Genomic DNA, 24,264 nt, shown 5'->3' with positions numbered 1-24,264 from the left:
ACAACTTCATATCAGAAAAGCTATTCATGTTCAAAGCCAGAACAATGACATAAATATTTTAAGGGAAAAGCTAATGAAAAATATTGAAAACATAAAATAAATCCTGGTACTTTTATTGAGTTATATTAGTTTTAAAACTTAGTTGCCTAATTGTTTTAATTCAGTTTCGCCTGTTTGATTTTAATCATAAAACATATAAAGACCCATTTCATAATTTTTAATCCCTTGCTTCTTAAACTCTGAATGTCTCAAAAGATGTTTAGAAGCAGAAAAGACAAAAGTAGTCAAAAAAGGAAGGCAAACCTTAACTACATGGGTAGTAAGGCTGATGTTAAACACATCATAAATTTTTATCATCAGAATATGTTTGTACCGCCATGTTTCTTGTTTATGAAAAAATGCATCCTTACCATAAGTAATTTTTGCATTGTTTATGTACTTAAAAATATAGAAAGTGCTTCTAGTTTCTTCTAGTTGCACTCTACTAGAACTCCAGGCCCTTCAACACCTCTTAGAGATTAGCAGGGTTTTCTTACAAAGGAGATGTAAAACTGATTCCTTCATGCATACTAAGTAGAATATTTTAATAATTTAAATTAGATTAAATTAATTTAAACTAATTTAGATTAAACTAATTTAAATATAAAATTTATAGTTTTAAGCAGATGTACTAATTATAGGAAGGAAGGCATAAACCCCACTTATTTTCATTATGAGTGTCACTTTAAACACCTAGAACTTAAAATGTTTGAGCCTTGTACCTCCTGCAGCAGATCTGGTACCCCACATTAGTGACAATGCTTGTCAGCTGGAGTCCACCCAAGGGAGCTGGGGAGAGGCAGAGTTTTTGAATTTCACTGTGTGAAATTCAAAATAGCTCTATGTCCAGTTGTGAGACTTCACATTATGAAAAGTGCATCTATTATTCTTGTAAACAACAAGCAGTGTTGTTAAAACATAAAACTGGTTTGCTTTTGTGCTAAATCTTCACAAAGTAGAGAGAATATGGAGGCCCTGAGGTCTCTTTGCCCCTAAAGAATGATCTGAGTATCCATCCTGGATGTTGCACTGAAGGGTCTAAAATTGCAAGTCCTGATGACAGATATCTGCTGTTACACACTTAAATGTCAGATGTTTACATTTAGCAACAACAGAAAAGATTGGTTTATCTTACGTTCCACGGTGGTCTGAATTTACCTGCTATTTTTACCTGCTAATCATGTCCAGATATTCATTATGTTATCACAGAAGTCCCTGGAAAAGGGACTTGATGTTTACCTTGTGGCAGGCACGATTTGTGTGAAATACTGTTCAGCAAGGGGTCACAATCTGCCCTTTGTGGATTTAGAAGCCAGGTATTTGATCCTTATTAGACACACATTTCCATGCCATTCGAAGGGGGAGTCCTTCATTAGAAGAAAATAGCAAAGTACATTTTCTAAGACTTTCTCAATAATGTGAATTTCCATTTTTTCTGATGTAAACAAGGCAGAAAAGCAATGGCAAGTAATGTCCTCAAAATCAGGAAGCAAGAGTGTGATGACTACAATATGTACAAATTTTTTAAATATCTCTGCAGAGAGGAGTGATTTCCTGGGTGTCTAAGCAGACTTTGCAGAAAGCCTGCCTGCCATGAAACCTTCAAGATTTTGCACATATCATGCATTTGTTCTGTTCAGTCCTCCATCCTCTGGTGTAAATATTTCTTATTTAAAGGTTGCACATTATGGTGATAAAGTTTTACAGACTAATAAAAGACCATGGCCAAGATTTTCAAAAATGACTAATGGTTTGGGAAACCCTTTGTTTTGCATATCCAACCTGAGACTCTTTCCAGAACCTTATTTTCAGTAAAAGACAGCTAACAATTTTGTGTTAATGAGGTAATTTTTAACTTGAGAAGCTGAGTGATCAAAGGCAAATGTTAATGAAACACAAAGTGCTCCTGAGACCATGAGCAATCTCCCAAAAAGTAACAGTATGAAAGATATTTGCACAACAATAAAAGGAAGTGGGAAAAAATATTGCAGTAAAAATACTGTGGATACCCACCCTGAATTTTGGAGATAATTTCTAAGAGATACTGCTGGGATTGTTCTAGTTTGAGAAAGGTGTCTGCAGCAATTACAGGATTTTTACTCCATGTGTCTCCTTTCAATCCACACTGTTAATCAAGAGAATTTGTATTAAAAAAATATAAAAAAGTGAGGAGCATCGACAACTGCAGGGGATAGTAACACCTCCTTGAGAGGACTAATGTACATGCTTGAAACTAAAACAGCTCACAACATACAGACTAGAAAATCCATTGGGAGGAGAAATGGACAACTGGGAGCGCTGTTTGGAGCTGTTGCTCTGTTTTAGCGCCAGAGTTGCTGACAGTGAAAAAATGCATCGCTTTCTTTCAGTAATGGCTGCCATATGTCTCAGATTGAATTCGAAGCAAGGTCTGTTAAGCATCAAGCATGTGTCCAGTTCATCACCAGAAAACCCAGGAGTGCACTGCAAAGCAGAGCTTACTCATTAGCCCTGTAGATTGCTCCATTTAGCAAAGGCTGCAATCCAGGGTGCCTAAATTTGGGAACTACTTCACTGAAAACTGAGTGCCTTGCTCCATAGGACAATCTGTTCATCTGAAACAGGATCTCGAATTATCTTCATGGTTACTAGAGAAAAGGTAGCGCTTCAGAAGCTGAAGACAGTAAGTCCAGTTTGTGTATTCTTAATCCTATACTCCAATGGCAGCTCCAAACATCTTCTAAGGGTGCTTTTATTCAGTCTGCCCCTTTCACTTCTGATGACAGGCATGTAGTGGTCTCTCTCTTTCTGCATTGCTGCTCTGAGTTTAACCCTGCATCAAAAAGACAAAACTTCTATTTCCAAGCGGTTCTCTGACCATCAGACAGTGATATATCTCAATTAATAATATCTGCTGCTCCTTTCAAAAAACAGCCACAAAAGGTCAGCAAGATCAAAGAGTCTAAAAGAAAGCAGATGACTGAGCCCTTCAGGCTAGCCCAAGGGACACTGAAGACAGATCAAAGGACCAGCCCAGATGTTCCAGACTCTGCTCCTATGGATGTATTTTGCTCTACATCATTCCTAGTGAACAAAAGAAATTAAAACAAAACAGACTTAGGAGCAGGAATGCTGCACCTCTTCTACAAGTCTAGAATTACCTGCTTAGATCTCCTAGTGGAAGAAATTGCATTTCTTATTTAAATATGCATTTTCTGTGCATATGCAGACAGCTGACATATAGGGAGTTTACATGGGGAGCTTTCAGTTTAGATCAGAATATATTGCTCAAAGATACCTTGGGGAACAGTTTGACTAGCTTAATTTGCTAAATGGAGATGTTACCTGACATCTTGTTTATATAGGATTTAGGAAGATAAGATCTCATTCTAAAAGTCCAGAAACAAAACTCTAGCAGATTACTTTCTGCGCAACTTCACTCCCTTATCAAAACTACAGTGGGAACTGAGTAGCTTAGCTGAAAGAGATCATTGCAGAACAACACATTTCAGAAAAGAACAACTCTGGAAAAGGGCTCAGCTTTAATGGGAAATATATTGGTCTCCTGAATATGCTTCATTAAATAATTTTTTGGCATTCTGTTCCCTTTCTCTCTGTTTTGAACTCTTTACCACAGTGACACCAAAAAGGTTCCATGACACAATGCCAAGATCTGGTATTTGTCTTGGCTTGCTAGGTTTGCTTTACCTACTATGTAAATATTGCTGTCAATCTCTTACTTTGTTTTCATGCTTTCAACTATTTCAACACTTAAACAAATCTATCCTACCCTGGGACTCAATTTTTAAAATGCTAAATGTCTCTTAAATTGAAATATCTAACATGCATTTATCAATTACGCTCATATACTGAGTTGCTGAGACCACGTGTAGCTATTTAGATGATTTATATTTTCCAGACAACTAATGGTAAATGGAAACATGTATTAGTGATCTGATGCCCATTTTGTAAACCTGCAGTCTACAGTTTGAGTTATAGACCATCAAAGATTACATATTCAGAGATAACCTAAGGATAATGAAAACAAACCAGTTTTACTATCCTTTAATTATATCCTTATCCTTAATTTAACTTCTGTTTTCTTATTTTCTTCTTTTGTTAAAGAAGTCCCAAAATATTTTAATTCATCTTCATTTTAGACACCCACAATAAGACAATGCATTTCAAGAAGTTTAAACTTATACAAAGTTCTTTCCTCTAAAACGAATGACAAGGGTTACATAAAAGAGAACTTCCACAACTTAATGAAAGAAATATTTTATTCCCCTTACAGTAATGATCTGCTACAGTGATTTTGTCACATGAGAAATTCAAGGTTCAGAGGCTTTTCAAATATTTAGAAATAAAAGCCAAATGGAATAAGCTATATGAAAACTCAGCTCTTATTTTCCTTTAATTGTAGTAATTTTGCTCTAATTTTTAATGCAGATACTCTTGGGAAATACTGAAATTAAATATTAGACTGTGTGATTTTTATTTTCTTAAGTTGCCCTATCAGTCACCGCTTTCAAGAGCTGGCGTTTCCCAGAGCACTTGAGTTTTCTTCCAGAGTCCCAAGTTCAAATCACACTCACCATGACTGCTCCAGTTACTGATTATCCTTTCAGATGGAACATGCTGAAACTAGGTCTTTTATAGTGTAGATGAAATTCTCCAACACCCAGCACTTAGATTCAAACTGACACTACCTTTTTCTTTGAAGACAGCTCTGGAACCCAGCTCCAGGGAGAATTCATCACCCATCCCTGTCCAAGCACCATGCAGTGCTCCAGAGCCCTAAATAATGACCTAAAGAACCCTAAACAATCAACGGGGTGTTTTCCAACACTACCTGCCCTTTTCTTAGATGGTTCCATGCTCGTCATGATGGCAGCTGGGAATCCCAGCAGTAAATGCCTGGTTCCCTTCTGCATTTTCTGTAAAATACACACCTCAACTCAAGGCTGTGATTTTCATTAGAGGCAACACACCTTTCCTTCTAAATTGAGGGTGGGAATAATAATATTGCAGGGGATGGTTCTTCTTATCCAAACTTAAGAATCTCAATAAAAAAAAAAACAACTCCTTTTTTAACACAAGTAATCACAAATTCTTCTTCAAATCAATGCAGCATTACACATAATTTTGAGAACTTACTTTTTAAATTTTTTTTGACAGCAGAAAGGCTGTAATGATGAAATCTAAAAGTGAAGTTTGAGAAACAGTTGTTAATGTAGTTTGGAAACCAGTGTGCATAGTAAGATGGATGGAAAAATCACATGGTGTGATACTGGAAAGATGATGGAAATAGGAATTTTGAAAGACTTGTTTATCTTAAAGACAGCTTATTATTAAATTGTTTTCTAAGGTATGAAATTTATAAAGACTTCCAGTACTTCTGTCTGAAATATTATGCATGTTTCAATGAAAGCATTATCTTAAACAGAAATATATTTTTACAAGTCTTATTTAATAGATTCCGAAGTGTCTTTGTAGTTATTTGAATGTGTGCTGTAGTCAGGTTGACAAAATACCATGACAGACTTGTATGCATTGCCCCACACTGGGATTCACAGAATAAAGACAAAACTGCATTTTTTTGGCACAGTGCTGCATCTTTCTTTTTCCTTAGAAGTCAGGTGCATTTGACCAAATCCCGTTGTTTCTACACTGTACTATGGACCGTAAATAATATTTCTCCTCTCGTGTATTTACCTCATGTCTTCACTTCCTTCTAATTATAGACATTATTTTCTGTTTTTCTTTAAGTATTTCAAAATAAAAAGGTATGCTATACCACAGAGGTACCACGTACCAGGGATTATACTTTAAAAAAAAAATTATGCTAGTAATCAAAACTTGTTAAAAATATTGTGTCGTTTGATCTGTAGATTAAGAATTCCAATTATGAAAATGAAGATAATTCACCTGATAAAACAGGTAGAAGCAGTTACACCCACGAAGCATCAGGTTTATAGCACTAAAGAGTGGCAATATGTACATTTTAGCCCACAATCACAATCTTTTCTCAGAAAAGGGGTATAGTGTGATAAAAATTGCTCCAGCCTCTAAAGCTTTTTTCTTTCCATAACGAAATGGTAATTTGCCCTGGTACTTGAACCTGACCTTTCAACATTCAAGGTGAGTGTCCTAAAGTGCAATTAGCACTCCTTTTCTTTCTCTGTACTAACTGATGTTGAGCTTTTCAGACTAAATAGAAAAGAGGGCTATTTCTGTGTGAGTCTTAAGGCCTACCAATCGAGTTATTTTTTTTATGGATGGAAAGCCTTGTAACCAATACCCAGATGTGAAAAAAATCATAACCAAAATGTCCTTTGTGAGCACATTGTCTATTAGGGTGTTGACACATTTGCTAGTGCTGTCCCACATGGGAGAGTTAGCAGGGATGGATCTCTGATTTCCCTGTCATTACTCAGCAAATCACAAGTGTTAAAATAGGAGCAGATTTGCACAAGCCAGCAAAGTTATCAAAATAAAGATTCTACTGTTCCTGCCTATGGAATCTATACCCAAATGTCAGCTGAGTTAAGGTTTTGTGAGTATCATAGGAATTGGAATTATGGACTGGAACCTGAAAGAAGAAATTTTCCACATGAATTTCATGCTAAACTCTTCAGCTGTAGAATTGGCTATTAAAATTGATATTGTTCCCCTTTGGTTACTAGTATTAGAATCACAGGTTCACAGAAATTATAAATAAGTTTGAAGAAACCTGAAGGTTTTTTAGTTCAACCTCGTTCTAAAGCTAAAGCTAGCTCCAAAAACAAATCTGTCCCTCAGGGAACTGCCCATGCAAGTTACAAAAATATCTGAGGATGGAGAGTCCAGAGCCTCCTTGGGCATCTGTGACAGTGCTTTATGAACTCACTGTGAAGAATTTTTTTTATATATCCAGCTGAAATTTTTCTGTCTAGAACTTTTTCTTTGCCTCCATTCCCTTTCACCATGCACCTTGAAACTGGACATTTTTTCTGTGTCACTCTTTTAGGCAGTGGCAGACTGCAATAAAACATGGACTGAGACATGTGGTATATTCAGAGAGGCTAAGAGAAGTACCTTGGCATTACCTGGAAAGAAAAAGTGTGAGGGAAGTACTCTTAACAACTTCTAATCCATTATGAGTTGTACTGTTCTCATTCTCACTGTCCACACTCTTTCATTTTGCAAAAAAGTAACTGGTTTGCTGAAACAAGTTGAATAATACTTTTCTGTTGTGTTGTTAGACTGCAGCAATCAGGTGACAAATCTCATTATCAGTTTGTGCTCTAGAAGTCTTAGTGTTTAGTATATTTTTCTATGGAGGGAACAGCTGGGTTAAAAGCTCTCTGGAAATGGTTAAATACCATTTCCCATAGATTTTTCTTTACTTTGTGGAGTTTTGCATGCACTTCCTTCTTTTTTTTCTATGTTACAATGCCTAGGTGCTATTCCTTAGTGATTCCCACTCTGATGTGTTCAGAAAACCCCAGATTTAGACTTCATTCTGCAATGAAAATTATAGGCAACTTGTAACAAATTTTACTGTCAATCCTTCCTGTATGTGAGTAAAAAAGTAGTAACATTTATGAATTCCAAAATTTAAAAAAAATAAAGAGGGAAATATTTCTATTCTTTTATGAATCTCTTCTTTTGTTTTGGTCCCAGGTTTCTCTGTGAATTGTGTTTTCATTTTGAACATCTGGAATTGGCAGCATGTTGACTGAATGGTTTGGTATGAATCGGTTTGGGGTTTATTTCAGAGGTGATAGTTTCTGCTTTTGCTATAAAAACCAGCAAAGTTTCTGTTTGAGTGTTTAATAGTCTAGTAGTTGAAAAGAAAATAGTACCTGTGGGATGATCTGTACTTGCAAGCAAGCCACTTACAGCTCTCAATTACTAGCACATTTATTTTAGTGTGCTCCAAGATGCTGACAATATTTGGGTTATTTATTTATGGGTAGAATATACTACCACGTCTTTACCACATGTAGCTGCACTGTACTCACCACCTGTGGTTTCTGAGAGGTTTCACTGTTCTTTTGACAATACTGAAACATCAGTTTGCATGTTTTCGTAGTTTTCATAGTGCTATGATTCCCATACTGCAAGCTTCTTAAGACACTGATTTATTGGTCAACACAAGTGTAGTGGTAGATGTGAAATTATGTGTACAAACATATTCAAACATTGAAGTAGAGAAAACAGTTTATTTAACCTGACAATAAATTTTAATAATAATAATAATAGAATAGCTTAGCTTTTCTTGTCTTAATCTGTTTTTTTTTTTTATTTTATAAAAGAAAGAAACACAGCTGTCAATGATATGGACATAAGGACATTATTTGGTATGTTTTATTTTCTACAGTCTAGTTAAAAATAGCATGCAAGTAATTGAATAAAAATATTTGTATATATGATTGATTTTGAAATAACAATTATACCAGCAATGAATAAAAATCTTACCATGAAAGTTAAATGAAAGTATGACAAAAAAGAAGAGTAAACAATTATTTAACCTGAATATTTTTTTCCTTGTTCTGTTTCACGTATTCCATTAATTTAACAATTTCATAGGCTCTGGATACATATTTTCACAAATTTTAAATTGTTCATATATTGTTAAATCATTTTTTCCTTTTCAGTGGGTAACAAAACATAAAAAGCATGATAATTAAGAAAGTTGGACAAGAATCTTGTATTGACACCAGCCAGCCCATACTGCTCACTGTAACTGACAGTGAATCCCACCTGACTTCCCTGTGAGTCTGGAACATACTGGCATGTATTTCATGCATGGATATAGATTTTTATGAAGATGAATCTTTTACCTCAACTCATCTGGCTAGATAAAGGCATATTTTGCACCAGATTTGGTAATTCTCATGCTTTCTAAATAAAACCATTTGTAAAAATATGCACACATTCCCTTAAGCTTGCCGAGCCCACGCTAAATATTAACAAACAGAATGGATAATATGCAGATTGACACTTGCTTTTAGGCATATCCTAATTTTAAAGCACTATCATGGTGAGTTATTCCTGCAGTCCCTGCCCCTGGAAGGGACCTGGATGATCACAGGTGTGTCACTCCAGGGAGATCTCCGCAGCCACCCGAAGGCAGTTGTACATCTCCTGGGGCAGGTCAGCCCGGGTGAGATTGTTTCCATCCAGGCGCAAATGTGTGATCTTGGAATAGGTTGTTGGTCCAACTACCTTACAGAAGCTGCTCAATGGGAACTCTGAAGTGAACAGAAACAAGAGGAAAACATGAATAATTAGGACAAATAGGACAAACCTATTATTTTTCTGTTTTTTTTTTTTAATTTCAGTTGGAAATTATGACCTTAACATATTATATTATTTTCAATATTTTGCATTTTGCACTGATGTAAACCCCTAAAAAATTTATTGGAACCTGAGGGACTTGTGTTGGGAGAGGTTCTTTCTGTTAGTTGTAAGAGTTTCAGAATTTCAAGACTGAGTTTTTCAAATGCCATTTTCTTCAGTACAAATTTGACTTTTAGACTTCAGATTTTACATAGAAGTCTAATCTGGCATTTAGATAAAAGGAAAAAAAGAAAATCTATCTTTTTTTAAAAAAAAAGAGATGCAGAGGGAGGAATCAGTCAGTTTGTTCATTACCATGGATGGGTAAAACTCTTATATAAGATATTGAAGGAAGAAAGTTTCTGGAGAAATTGAAACCATGGTACAGCTTTACCCTAAAGAACAGGAAGTCCAATGGCTATTTGTGTATTTTATATATATTTTATATGTGCCATTTTGATTTACCTGTTTCAGAATGAAATTTGGGTCTAGGGTTGGGGATTTTTACGTTTAAATTGTGCAATTGAACTTTTCCACATCAAGATTAGAAGGTGAGTATGAATGCAAAAAATACTTATAAAATATTTATATTTATTGTAATTTATTATCATGTTATAAATGGTCTCTATTCAGTTGAAGTATTATTTGGTTCTTGTAGCACCGGATAGATCTTGAACAGAAATCTGTCTTTCATCCTATGATCAGTATTAACTGTAAACTAGAAACTGTATGAATCACCGAAGTTGGCTGCTCAGTATGCAGAACACACACATACCCATATATTATAGACCTCTTTAATGCAGAGAAGATCTATCCTCAAGATGGAATTTGTGTGAATAAATCTGATGTGCCCTGCAAACCACACTGTGTAATTTTGCAAAGAGGGTCTTCATTCCCACCTGTGTTTCCTTTGAGTCAGATAGAGGATTAATCTATTGAAAAGTTCCATAACTACTAACAAAGCAGTCTGAGAGATTTGTTCTTCAGAACACTGGCATTGGATGAATTCACACAGGAAATAATGAAAAAAGTTAAAGGGACTCCTTCAATGAACCCATGCATCTCATAATTTCTGATACATCAAATTAGCATCATCAAAATTAAATGTCATTTGATTTACCTTCCATAGCTCACCTTAGGTATTTTTTCTACTCAGTCTAAGAAAGTATGATCAAATTGTAGTACTAAAGGAAATGAAAGAAGTACCCTTCATACCTTCTCATAAGCTTTAGGATTAACATTCTTCTAATTGGATTCTACCAGGACTTGCATTACAATAATTTTCTACCACTAATGAAACATGGTTTTTGTAAACTAAATTAGACTAAAGTGTAAATGTGCAAGCAGCTCTTTAGAGCATAAGAACTTAGGTAATATTTTGGACAGAGATATGATATTAAAAGTGAGTAAAGATTCATATATATTCCACAAAATAAGGGTGTTTTTTTTTTTAGTAGGAATTAAGGAAATGTAATTAAAAGGTAGATCTTGATTACCAATTTGATTAAAGAAAATCAAAGCAAGTTCCCAGATTTTGTGTAGTGTGCAGCCCTCTTTTGGAAGGGTGAGAGACGAATGGCATCCTTTGGGCAGTCCATGTCATAATACAGTAAAATTTTATTATTTCTGATATTCTTCTGGTTCAGAATGTACCAGCAGAAGCCAACTAATGAGTTTGTTCATTAAGATAATGTGATCTGAGAGATGTTTATAGGATTATGTCTGTGTGGAATTTTGCTGAATGAAAACATAAATTCCTGAGATTTTAACTCATTGTCTTGGGCTATAGGCTATACCATTGACTATTTAGTTCCAGTTTTCTTCAGATAACTTGGGTTTAATTTGTAAAATTTTTTTAAAAAATGAATTCTAATATCAGTTTTTTCCATCTTCTTGTCATTCAGGAATGACGTGGTAAGTATATTTTTGCTGATGACAAACATTCTAAAACTTTATAAATTTAAATTTTAGGTTGTTTTCTTTAAATATTATTAGTTCTGAGCATAAATGCTAACATTTGGTTGCAAAAGAGGATATGCTTATAAAAGCTGGATTGACGATTAACTACTCAAAGGGCATAAACCTCATACATGTAAACCACAAAATTTAACTGTGATAACAAAATTCTGATCTGTGCTGACTTTATGAGACTAAAACCACTTTGGAAGTGGATGAGGATCTTGTCCTCACAGAAGTCAAATTAACTTAGTCATGGACTTCAGTGGTATATTGTTCCAATATTTGGTCCACATCATTTGAATATGGGTCAATTTTTTATACTCTTCATATAATTATCAGTTGTTTAAAACAAATTTAAAAATGTTTCATTTTAGTTGCAGTCTCTACTAGCAGAAAATAAGACCAGTGGTTCTTGAGAGTGCACTTGATGAGCTTTTACCTGTATTATCTGTGTGGGGAACTGCAATCCTTTAGAATAAAATAATAGAATGTGGCATAAAATATCTCAGTATTTTACTTCCTCTTTTGTTACACTTATTAATGTTGCAGGTGAAAAAATATCTTCCTGAATTTATAAAATTCAGGTTCAAAGACAGTGTACAAAGTGTACAAAGACAGTAATAATTTTTCCCACATATTTTCCCAACACAGCATTCCTGCATAAACCAGACGCTGAGAGAATAAGGATTGGATGAAAATTGGACTTCCATCTGACAGTACAGTGGGCAATCCTAACAGCATCTGGAGTCCCATAGTTGTTATTGTTGGTGTGTTGGCCACTAGCCACATGTGAAACATTTCTAAACAGGCCATGTTAAAAAACTCCTTTGGGATCTGATGGAGTGAGCCAGATAAAAGACCATAAAGCACCTTCATAATTCTATACATAGTCTCTTAACTGTCCTCTGCAACGCTTTCCTATCTTCCTTTTCATATTCCATTTATGTGGAGTAACCCCATTACTTCCTGGGGTTTCATGCAGAAACAACAATTGTCTCCTTAATCCCTTAAAAGTACAGATGAAATAAGGAGATGGCCTTCTTTGGACCCTCTTCTTGTTTCACTGAACCTCTTTGATTCTTGCTTTTTTTTTTTTTTTTTCCCATCCTGCAGAGTTTTTTTCTTCTCAGAGAAGTCTGTAACACAAGTCTGTACGTGTCTGTGTGCATGCATGTGTGTGTGTATAAAAATAATGGCATCTTAAAGACATTTCAACTTAGAAACTACAGTTTAGGTTTGAGGTATGGAGAAAGCAAAGGCTTTTCTAAATCTTCCATGGTCCTATTCTAGCTTGGAGATCCAACCAGCATCCAGTAGAGTAGATAAAACTGTAGATTTGACACTCACAATCAATATAATGGATATGTTTTAATTTATTAGTTAGAAATCAGAGGAGTTACTTTGAATTTGTTTTCTAAACAGTTTGCTATCTGCTTCACCCACTGCTTCTTGCAACACAGAGGGAAACAGAATATACTAAGGCAAAACCAATTCTGCTCTACACATTTTGATGTGTTTATTCATCAGCTCTTTTTCAAAAAACTCAGAGTCACTCAAATAAGAGTATTTCTCAAACAGATTTTTTTTATGAATGACAATGTATAATGACTTTAGCAAGTCCACGGTGAAACTCATGGACAGTAATTTAAAGAAATATTCTTTCCAGTAATATCAACAAAGTTGGAACCAGATTATGCTTTCTTAGACAAATATAAATGTTAATTACAAGCTTGGAGGTACCTGAGAAAAAGTGAGACATAGAAAGTTAAGAACTCTGGAGTAATATCTTTATGCTAGGTCTCAGTATAATGAAAACTTCAAACTAAATAAGCATAAATTGGAAGATTATACCTTTTGTGTATTTGAGGACAAATTGTTATTGCTCCTTAGACAGAAGCCTCTCACTGCATATGTATACCATAGGCCATCATATGGAACAGAAGCTGGTCTAGCTTACAGTCATCCTTTCACAAATCACTGGGAAATTATAATAATTTATTAAACAAAGGAACTGGTTGTTGGTTTGAGGCTTAAATAGTCACAGGTCAATCAACCCAATTTTCCAAAAGACTCACGGCTGTAGGTCAGGTGTCATGAATGGTGAAATCCCAGAGCTTTGATTTACCTATATTAATGATTATTTCTAATTAATTTTTATCCCACATTATCAATCAACATCTTAGGGAACTATATATTATGCCTGTGAAATTAGATAACTGAAAAAGTTGATTCTTGAAGTCTGCTAGATTTTATGGTAGAGAGAAAAAGAACAGTAAGTCATAATTCTGTTGTATCAGTCCATAGGGTAGCAATGATAGTGTAGTAGTAGCTGGTGAACATCCCCTCCCCACATCACTCCCCTGAAAATGCAACTTTCCACAAAAACTAAAATTGTTGTCATAGTCCTTGATTCTGATGTCCTCGGAAAAGTGAATAGCAGCCAATCTTGGTACTCAGGTATCTTGCAGAGGGCTCAGATCCTTCTAAGAAGGGAAAAGTGCTTCATATATCTCATGAGAAATTAAAAATCATAATAGCTAGCTATTTTAGGAGTGGCAGAGTATCTGGTAGAGTTCCATAGGTATCTGTATGTAGTGCCTTAGGTGGGAATTATTAACTTGTTGTTTTCACTCATCTCAAAACAAGAAACTGAGATGCCCTAGGAAAAAAAAAGCCACTGAGAAAAATGAAACATAGTAAATACAAAATATTTCAAAATATTTTGCCCTCAGTCTGGTAAGATCTGCACTAAGAATATTTGGTTTTAAAGGCTACATTTCCATGGAGTTAGCTATGTATGGAGTAGCTAACACTAATACTATTAATTCTTGATGGATACAAGTAGGCAAACAGAAGGGAGGAATTTTTATGGTTTACTTTATGTCAACCAGCAAGATTATATAAATCCTCCTGAGGAACCACAGTTATATTTGGCATATCTCCCTCTCCACCAGGGACTACCACTGAGAGAGGTGCAGCTGGAGAATTTCTGATGCAGTGGTGAGGCCTCTCCAGCTCTGCAACACCTCCTTGTCAAGCCAGGAATGCGATAGTCTTGTAAAAGCCCTGTCTCAGCAGAAACCTTCATGGTCTCATGCAAGGTGTGGCATTTCTTCAGAAAGAAGTGAAGATTTTGCAAATCATAAGTGAATGGAAACAAACTTGCCACCTGATCATATGATGTGCAAAACGGGAGGGAAAACAAGGAACAGGGACAGCTCTTTGGATTTCAGATAGGTTTGGAGAAATACTATGTGAGGCAAGGGTGGAAGGAAACAAATGCAGTTACTTCGATGTACCTTTTTCACTGCATCTTGTGTCTGCTACCTGATGAATTTGTTGTCCTCTCCCTTTCTCCTACCTCCAGCATTTTGACTACCAGCTCCTGAAAGCTTACCGTAGTCAGGTCCTCACCTGACATCTCTCTCTTTTTCTCAGCATAAGAATTCTGAACATCTTTTGCACTGATCAAACTTTTCAGTTTTTTCTGAATTTTATAAGACAACTCCATTGGCTTCTATGTAGTTACTCCAAGTTGCACAAGATGGGAATTTGATGAAAAAATCCACATTACTATGAAAACATAAATATCTCATTTTAAATTAAGGTGGCTACTAGGTAAATATCTGTCTTTTAAAATAAATGTGGACAACTGTCAGGTAAGTGTCAGTGTGGTAACAGTCTAACCAGTACTATTTTTTCAGACTGGTTCATCTATTATTTCAGATACTTGCATTAATCATCAGTATCTAGTCTGTGATAAACATTAATGAATATGTATAATTTAACTCACTGTTAATTTTGTTGACTTGGAGGTAGAAGTTTTCCAGGTTCTCACTGACAGTTGGAATGCTCTTCAGCTGATTGAAGGAGAGATCCAGCTCAACTAGAGATGTGATGTTGAAGACATTACCTGGTATTCCAGAATCTGTTAATTTATTGTGGGATAAACGTAAATATTGTAGGGCTTTAAAACCTTGGAAGTACTCATCGGGAACATTGGAAATTTGGTTATTATCAAAGTACAGCATGAGCAAGGAGTGAGGCAGTCCTGTCGGTAGCTTTGTAAGTTCATTGAAGCTTAAGTCAAGATACAAAAGTGAATTCAGGCCTTTAAAAGCCCCAGAAATAGAATCTGCTTTCAGCTTGTTGTTCTGGAGGTGAATGACAGTCAGATTCATCAGCCCCTCAAATGCACCAGGACTGACTTTTGTGATCTTGTTGTGACTTAATTGCAGGTCATCTAGTGTTTTGGGAAGTGGTCCAACAGCTTCAGTCAAATTGTTGTAGTTAATGTGAAGTTTCTTCAGGTTCTTTAGTTTAGAGAAGACTCTTCCCTTAATTTTTGAATTTTCCAAATGGTTGTGATCTAGGATCAGCCACTGTAGGTCTGTTACATTGTCAAATGCATTCTCTTCAATTCCCTCAATCATATTGTTTCGAAGATAGAGGTATTTTATTCCACTTGGTACAATTGGAATGGTTTTCAGCTTAAGATTGTCACAGTACATGGCAGTAGGGTAGCTTAAAGGACAATTACATTCTGGGGCACAGACTGCTGCAGATGGCCCAAAAGGGTCATAACCATAATCATCTCCAGGACCGTATTCATATTGGCAAAAAATGCCAGTAATCAACAGCAGAAAGACAGGTAGGGAGTTAAAAGTCATCTTTCTGACGTGTCTTGTTCCTGTATGCTGAAAGGGAATAAACAAGATATGACTTTAATTCTTTATCTCTTTCAGGAATATTTAAATTTTTACCACATAAAAATTATAATTAAAAACTAATTACAGTTCCTATTTAAGGTTTTTAATTAAGAAAAAAATATTGGGCTTTTAGTATTACATTGTAACTGCTATATTACTTCCCCTGTCTTGTGTAATCTTCCTTTGTGATGCAAAATTGCTGGCCATTTTGCTGTTGTAAGTAAAACTTTCTTTATATCATTCTGCATTCATTGATTAAGTCCAAGAAAGATGATGAGGTACACGGGTTTTAAACTTGCCACAGAAGATTTCAGTTTTGCTGAAGGCCATGTTCAGAGGCAGTTCCACCATTTAAACTCTATCAAGCGTTTCTAATGAGCTGAATTGTCTCATATCTAAACATGTGGTTATTTAACTTAAGTTTGGAAAAGACAGGGAAGTTAAAAGTGAGGGTAATGCTCTCATGCTTTGTGTGGAGCTTGAAAGATCTTTTTCTCATGGATTATGTTCTGTAAAGCATGGTCCACTAAGTTTCATGGTCACCTAAAGAATGAACTAATGGAAATATAAAGCATGTTATTTTTAGCATGCCAAACAACCAGTATTGCATATGTGTGCAGTGGACCTGAAATGACTGAATTTCAGGTAGTGAAAATGTTCTTGCAAATTCTCTATACAACAGAGGCGTTTGTTACGTTTTATGCCCATTCTAAATCAATTGACCAATAAAACATCAGGTTCACTAGTCAAGTCTTTCAGTTCACATACAGCAAAAGGACATTTGGTGTCCTTGGGGATGTTTGTGATTCAGTATAAGTGGGGTCACATTTTAAGGCCTTAGCTTTCTCATCAGTACTCTGCAAGATGCCAATTAATCTATGAAGACTAGTATCTTGATTATGCCTCCCACTGGCTAGATAGATGTTCTGCTGGAAAAGTAGCTCTAGAATCAATAAATTCAGTGAGCTTACTTTGATTTTCACCAGTGAAAAACAAGGCAGGCTGCAAGTACTCAACTACTGTTCAGACAGTGAGAGGATTAAGAAAATCCTTAAAACCCCTTTTTTTCTTAAGGAATTTCAGAAAGTATGTGAAGCCTGTAAACAGACCACAACACTGATCTCAGATCTGGGCAATCTTCCAGCAGAGTAAGTTAGTCTTTCTATTGGAATTGTTACACAGTAGACTTAATGTTAAAGTGCAGGGCCATAGCTACAACATTTTCCCTAATTCTAAAAGTCTGCTTCTATTGATTTCTTAAAAGCCACATCATATTCTAGTGAGATAACAATCTCATTTAGGCAGGGCCTATTGATCTCATGCAGTACAGCATAAAGAATTTTTAAAAAATGTTCTTATGTTACTTCCACTCTATAACCCATAAATTCCCACTGCTAGATATTAAGCTGCTGTCCCCTGAGAAAGGAATCTGATTTCATATCATCTCCATGGCCCCATCACATTTACCTAATTACAAACCCTAGGATAATCATCGAGATATTAGTTGTCAGTGTAATTTTCTTTGCCTGTCTTTCATTACTGCATGAGAACATGCAACATGAACACGAGCTCGACCTTTAGTCCCCTGCTGGAATGAATAAGTACAGCTCATCTGAAAGCAAGGACTGCAGTAACACACTCTCAAAATCTGGTCCTATTTAGGTACTAAACATTAAAGAAAGGAAATCAAACACTTCTGTATTCAAAGTATGAAATGAGTATAATGAAATCCTTGGACAACACTCTCTGACCTTATGGTGACATTTTTTACACACCTCCTTAATTTTATAGTTTCAAAATAACATAGACATTTAAATTCAAATTCTATTTTTCTTCTAGTTTCAAATGATATTTGTAATGTTATGTTTCGTGATTGATATCATAGTCATACAGTCCTTTAAATAGCATACAAATCTTTACTGCTTTGCAGAACTCTGGAAATAACTAAAATGTTAGATAGCAAGTATTTTGAATTAATTTATATAAATTTTTTTAGAATTTGTGTGACAATTCTGTAGTTCAAGGCCATATGGGCATGTGTGTTACATAAAATAGTGAAGTAAATAGCAAATTTATTTAACTTGTTTTATTCATGCATTTCTCATTCAGGTAGCTGAATGTTTTGCTGTCAGAAGTGTAAAAGCTTAATAGGTGACGCTTGCTTGTTGCACTGAACTGCATGAATCAAAAAGATAAAATCAGAATACATTCTTAGATGTTTATCTTACAACATAAACATGCTTTAACTGAATATCTTTGCCTGTTCTAAGCACTTGTGTTGCAAAATACCTGTGAAAATATTTGTGAAGTTGCTCAGGAAACTTGCCAAAACATGGTAAATCCATGGTTTTGGGAAATGCATGCTACTTTAGTCTAGAAATACTATTCAAACCATGACCTTGTCTGTATTTCCTTAATCATTAAGTTATTGCGAAACAAAACAAATGTAAAATTAAGACTCAATCAACATTAATTCTGTAGCTTAAATTCTTACACAGTTTGCAAAAGATTATATTTTTGAAAAGCTTACTAGTCTATTTAAAATGGGCTTTAAAATTAAATGCAAATTTAAAAATACCTACTGTTTCCCTCTCATTGTTTATGTGATTAATTGCTTAGATATCAGGATATGTTGTCTTTTTGTAGAATGAAGTAAAATGGTTAGCAAATAGGTTTTACGGAGCTCTCACTAATATTATGAATGAAAAAGTAAACAGTGAGTACTCTTACAAACTTCTTTGTACTGTATGTCAAATCTTATTCCGATGCAGAACAAATCAGACTGTAAAAAATTGCAACACTGATGTACAAAATATGTGAAGTTGTTTTAAGGAAACTGAGAAAGTGAATCGACTAAGCAACTGTTGATTTGTGCTCAATTTACAAATTGGCAAACTTATCCTGTCATGTTTTCACATTCCCATTGAAGCTACATTTAAACAGCTGAACACTACAGTTAAAGCATGCAGCAGCACTTACCTTACTGCCTTCAAGCTGCTTTCCTTAATTCCCAGAGCAGATGCAATAAGAGACTGTATCGACCAATATATGCTCTAAACAGTGTCAGGAGGTAAAAGTCTGCCAGATCCTCTGTGTAACAAGAGGGAAAAAAAAAAGCCCTAGTCACGCTGTTCTCTGAAGCTGCTATGTCATCATGGTGATCTTGTGGTGTGGCATGTACAAAAATACAGCTCTCTAATGAAGTGCAGGTGGATACCATATTTTGTACAAGGACAACCCATCTGTTCCTCCTGTGGGATCAGAGAATGATATTTCACAAACCTGAGAAAGTTAAAAAGCCATAGGTTTATACAAGAATTTTTTTTTTGTAGTTTTGAGAGAAAACATGTTAGATTGTAAAACAAATTGCAAACAGGCTTTTGTTTTCCAACTCATTTTATATTGCTAGACATGAGCTAACACATAGCACTCAGACCTCAATGCTGCTGTTCTTCTTCAGCCAAGTGACTCATTCATTTTTCTGCCTTTTTCTTTAACTATCTTATGACCACAGTAAAATATCCTTAATGAAAACTTTAGTCTAAGGATCAGATTCAAAAATTATCTTCGAGTCATACCCTTTTCCACATTACATACTTATATAGTATAAGTATAAAGATTATATACTTGAGTTCAAAGATTCTTCTGCAAATCATTGGAATTGATTTGGTCTGGAAATTTTCTTTGGTGGTTGAATGTATGTTTGTTTAATAAAAACACATCCCAGGAATGGGTTTTGAGCAGTTACTGTAAACTCACTTCATACATTTGTTCATTTTGCACTTACAGCTTTCTCCTGCTTTTCAGAATCTGGAACTACTCAGCTTTATGTTGTCTGTTTCTTATTCCATGGATGTAGTTCAAGAATGCATCTTAAGGCTTGGATGAGATGTTACTTTCACCAGGCAATGTCAAAAAATAATATATTAAGAAAGTAACAGTTTAAAGTGGATCTTAATGCTTCCATAAGAACTTTCCCTTATCTCTAAATGGAGGATTTCTTCCTTTTTATGAGAACCATCTTTTTTTTTTTTTAATAGATTTGGGTAGGGACAAATGTCAAATGTGCATATAGAAAGCATGCACAAGCCATTTTAAAGTGTCTTGTGTGTTTAATTGCATTTGACTGTAATTGCTGGGGGTAGAAATTCAGGGATTTTGTCCATATTCTACTTACTATCTTTATGAAAAGTTGTGGTGCAGAATGTGTCTGGGCCAGAGAACCCTATCAGTTACCTGAAGAGGAGCCTGGATGTGAGCTTCTCCCAAAATTTGCTGCTGATTCACCTCAGTCTCCACAGCAGTGAAGGTTACTGTGAGCAGGGAAAAGCCAGTGTCCTTCACCAAGAGCAAGAAAGACAACAAACACTTACAGACCTCTGTGCTTCTGCAGTGCCCCAATTAGCAAACAAATTTGCTCAACACAGAGTGCCATGTACCAGTGCAGCCCCCAGGGAGCAAATGTTATGCTTTTGGTGTTCTGACATCATGCCTGTCTCCCTGGTGTGGGAGAACCATTTCCACACTGGGAAACACATTGGTGACAGATCATTACTACTTGAATGGTGCCAAGAATTGAATGTGAAGCAGTGGGATTACAATAGTGAACTAATCCAAGTAGAAAACCGCATGGTATCAGGACTAGAAATGTAGAAATGGACAAAGCTGCTGTTGTTCTGCATGTGGACAAATGGAGACCAGATGGAGTTTCTCATGCACAGAATGATATTTATCTGAAAAATACTTCATTAGCTTTAGTTGACCAAGGAAACCTCAACTGTGACTTGACTGCAAATGTAGCAACAAGCAGCAGCACTCAGCAAGAGATCAGTTGGAATAAAAAAATATTTTTCATACGGGAAGAGAAACCTTTAAGACAATATCTGGATTTGCTCTGTGGAACATATATCAAGGTGAGAAATTGAGCATAATATTTGTAAAGAGAGTTTTAAAAATCACAGGAAAGGCATTAATTGTGCTTTTTCTGACTATAGATTTGTTTTGAAGGACAAGCCCAATATTATGATAAATTAATATATATTTTGAACTTTCAGTAACAGGTAGTAGTTTTGCATTTGCAGTACAAATAGAATTGAACATTGACTGCAAGTACAGGATAACCCAGGCTTAGTATGCTTTTGGCACATTTGTGTTATGTGTTATGAACCAGTTTTTCTGTATATCAAGTATACATCCTTTTTCTCCTTCTGACAACAGAAACACAAAACATGCATATCTTTATAGCTTACAAATCTTATTAAGCAAACTGATGATATTTCAAAATTAACATATGGTAAAATCTTGGGTCACATAAAGTTCAGCTGAGACTTGTTCATAGATTTAGTTCCTGTCTTGCTGACTGTTTTACATTAGCTATGGAAATTACACAGTCAAGATGAAAAATCACATGCCTTCCAAATTTAAGACATAAACCAATAGATTTTCCTCCCTTTTTAATAATATTTTTACCATGTCTCCAATCTGTTATTTAATAATGTCCCTTTGTTGTCATTTTTATGCTTTTCCTTATCTTGCTATTCTGACTCGTAAAGCTCTCACCTTATAAGCCTCTGTTTGGGAGAACAGGTAGGTACTACAACCCAGAAAATGAAGGTACTGCTTCTTCTGCAACAGAGAGTGGGACTGTGGTTGGGTGATTCTTTTTACCTGGCCCTATTTTGTGTTCTGTGCAGGGGTTCTTTTGGTAGCTCTCAGAAGTCATTAAACAGCATGTGAACAAAGTCTAGCTAATTTTCAAGGAATACACAAAATAATTTGTAAATTCCCCTATGCCATCTAAATTGTAAACTGTTTATGAACATGCTTCACACTGATGATGTCAGGACATATTAATATATCACAATTACAGCTATTGTGCTCCAGTTTCTCTTCAAAATAAGTTTTCTTTTATACCTTATTTATTCATATTTCTTTGGTGGGAAAAATTTTTAAAATCTATTATAATCTAATTTTCTTTGTCTCATGATATATAAATAGAAATATTTCTTTTATTTGATCCAAAGCTCCTTTGTTTGTTTGGTTTTTTTTTAAATTCATATTTTCATGGCTGGAGATGACCAAGTCTAATAGGTTGTAATGAAAGAATCTGAAAACAGAACTCACTGCAAGTGAATTATCAATTTGCACTTGCTGAGATCTAGGCATCAAATATTGTTGAGTTACCATGTCACCATTTTGTTTCTACACTCATCAGTGATATCCTTTCTGCTTATTGTCTCTTGCAAAACTGCTTTCCTTATAACTTCCATGCACTTCTGCATAAGAGGAAGTACCTCCCAATCTATTTCCATTTAATAGACTCAGGTTACCGAAACTTAATGTTATCTTAATTAATTGCTGCTTTGTTTTCATCTTAAACCTGCGCACACATCTGGTGCGCAGAACCAGGAGATTTCGGTTCCCAGTATCAGGAGAATTTTTGCCATGGGAATATATAGCTCCAGAAAAATTCCTCGTGGAACTTTTCACACTGTCACCTAAAATGAGCAGTGAGGTTTTTCCTCTGATCACTCAGAACTTAAACTAAATATTACTCTCAAGATGAAATGAAGGTTAGCTCATTTTATTTGGCTACCTGCAGCAGGGGTTAAGAAACCTCCATTAAGGGGGAAGGTTGTACCATGGACACCATGGAGCAAGCCACTTAATTATAAAGAGGTAACACGTGTTTGTAAGTGACGTTTTCTATGTCTCTCAATAGTGCATATACAGCCTGTTAGCCTATACATAGTAAATAAACAAAAATATGACATTGGCACAAATTTTAAGGAACAATTAGTTAAATATTTCTGTAAAGTTCTGCAGCATTTTGAAAATATTACTGAAGGCTGACTCATATTTAATGAGTTCCACTACAAACAATTCAGTTCCAGATTCTGGAGGATGTAGGTGCTTATTTTTTCATCTGAAAACTTCCATTCCTCCTAATTGAAATTTTATTTTTTCAGCCTCTACACTGGACTTACATATTAAATGGAAAGTGTTAGAGCACATACTATAAGCATTACAAAATTTGTGGTGATCCAAATCCTTCTTTTCCTTTTTCCTAAAAAGGAAATACCAGCTTTGGAAACTTACAAAAATGGTAATAGCGTTACAACTTATTAGCAGACCGCAACAGATATTTTGGTTGAGCATGATTTTTTGTTTTTGTCCTTCTGAAACACTGCTCACTGCTTTGCTTCAAACTTGACAGCGCCTATATTCTACTACTGTTATCCATCTCTCTGTTGTTTTTCAGGCTGCTTTTGGTATGATTCAAATTTTCAACAGCAAAATTTCTTTGAGGTGATCCAAAGTCTGATCAAAGCTTTTTTTATGATGAGGACTAAATGTGAAGGCAAGAGTCTGTTTTTAAACCAGACCCCTTAATATACTCTGTATGTTTTGTCATAGCATTTAAAATCTGCTGATCCATGGAGAAAATTAGATGGCCTTGGAACATAAGACAATTCAAATGATTCCTAATGTAAAGAATCCAAGACTATCCCAAGGAGCTGTTGAATTTGCAGGTAAGTTGTGGTTACAAGTAAAAATTATAGCAGCATCTCTGTATTTCTGTATTTTGCAAACAGTACAGATAATTTATGGAAAAGGATGAGTTGGACTTAGCCAACATGGTTACTTCACCACCTGTTGTTTGTATATGTTAATGCTGTACCGACATAGACCTGCTTTGAAAATCGTTGGGTGCTAAACACCTTCCCAAAATCTAAGCATTAACAATGTCTGCTCACATTTAGATCACTACAGCTTAAGGTCAGAAGGGATGTTAAATCACCTGGATTTTGCTGTACAACCAGAATATAGCATTTGGCCTTCTGCTAGTGTATATGACCATGGACTTAAACAGATCCACTAAGTCATAAATCATCTTTGCCAAGAAGGTGGGACAGTTTGGGAGCCACCCAATATGCAGCTTTTAAGAATACTTCCCAGTGTTATTTCTAAAATGCTGCACCTTGGATAAATCTACTGCAACTACAGAAGATGCTTCTACCAAGTTTAAAACCTCATGAACAAGTAAAGCTTGGTAGATAATATCTATCATATCATTGGCTACCTATTAGTATCTATTCTGACATTAGTTGTCACTTAGTTCGTTAACACCTGAATGCTGCATGAGATTTTTACAGTATTTTTTCTCTAGGACTGGTGGCAGGTTAATAGACTTGAGGTAGAGACGGCATCTATCCTCTTAAAATCAGTGTTCTGGTATTCCCAGGCTCAT

At 35.3% G+C, this 24,264-nt stretch overlaps 1 protein-coding gene across 1 annotated transcript; it reads right to left on the bottom strand.

Annotated features, from left to right (window-relative positions):
• Window positions 1-8,211: 8,211 nt before the first annotated feature.
• LOC131592003 (lumican) lies at window positions 8,212-19,226 on the bottom strand. Its single transcript, XM_058863195.1, has 3 exons — window positions 18,993-19,226; window positions 15,098-16,001; window positions 8,212-9,257 (listed from the first exon to the last, which is right to left on the bottom strand). The coding sequence occupies exons 2-3, from the start codon at window positions 15,972-15,974 to the stop codon at window positions 9,103-9,105; spliced, it is 1,032 nt and encodes a 343-aa protein (XP_058719178.1). The 5' UTR covers window positions 15,975-16,001; window positions 18,993-19,226; the 3' UTR covers window positions 8,212-9,102.
• Window positions 19,227-24,264: the final 5,038 nt, after the last annotated feature.

This window comes from Poecile atricapillus, chromosome W (genome assembly GCF_030490865.1).
Source record: "Poecile atricapillus isolate bPoeAtr1 chromosome W, bPoeAtr1.hap1, whole genome shotgun sequence".
Taxonomy (NCBI): Eukaryota; Metazoa; Chordata; class Aves; order Passeriformes; family Paridae; genus Poecile; species Poecile atricapillus.
This window is presented reverse-complemented; position numbering and strand designations above follow the sequence as displayed.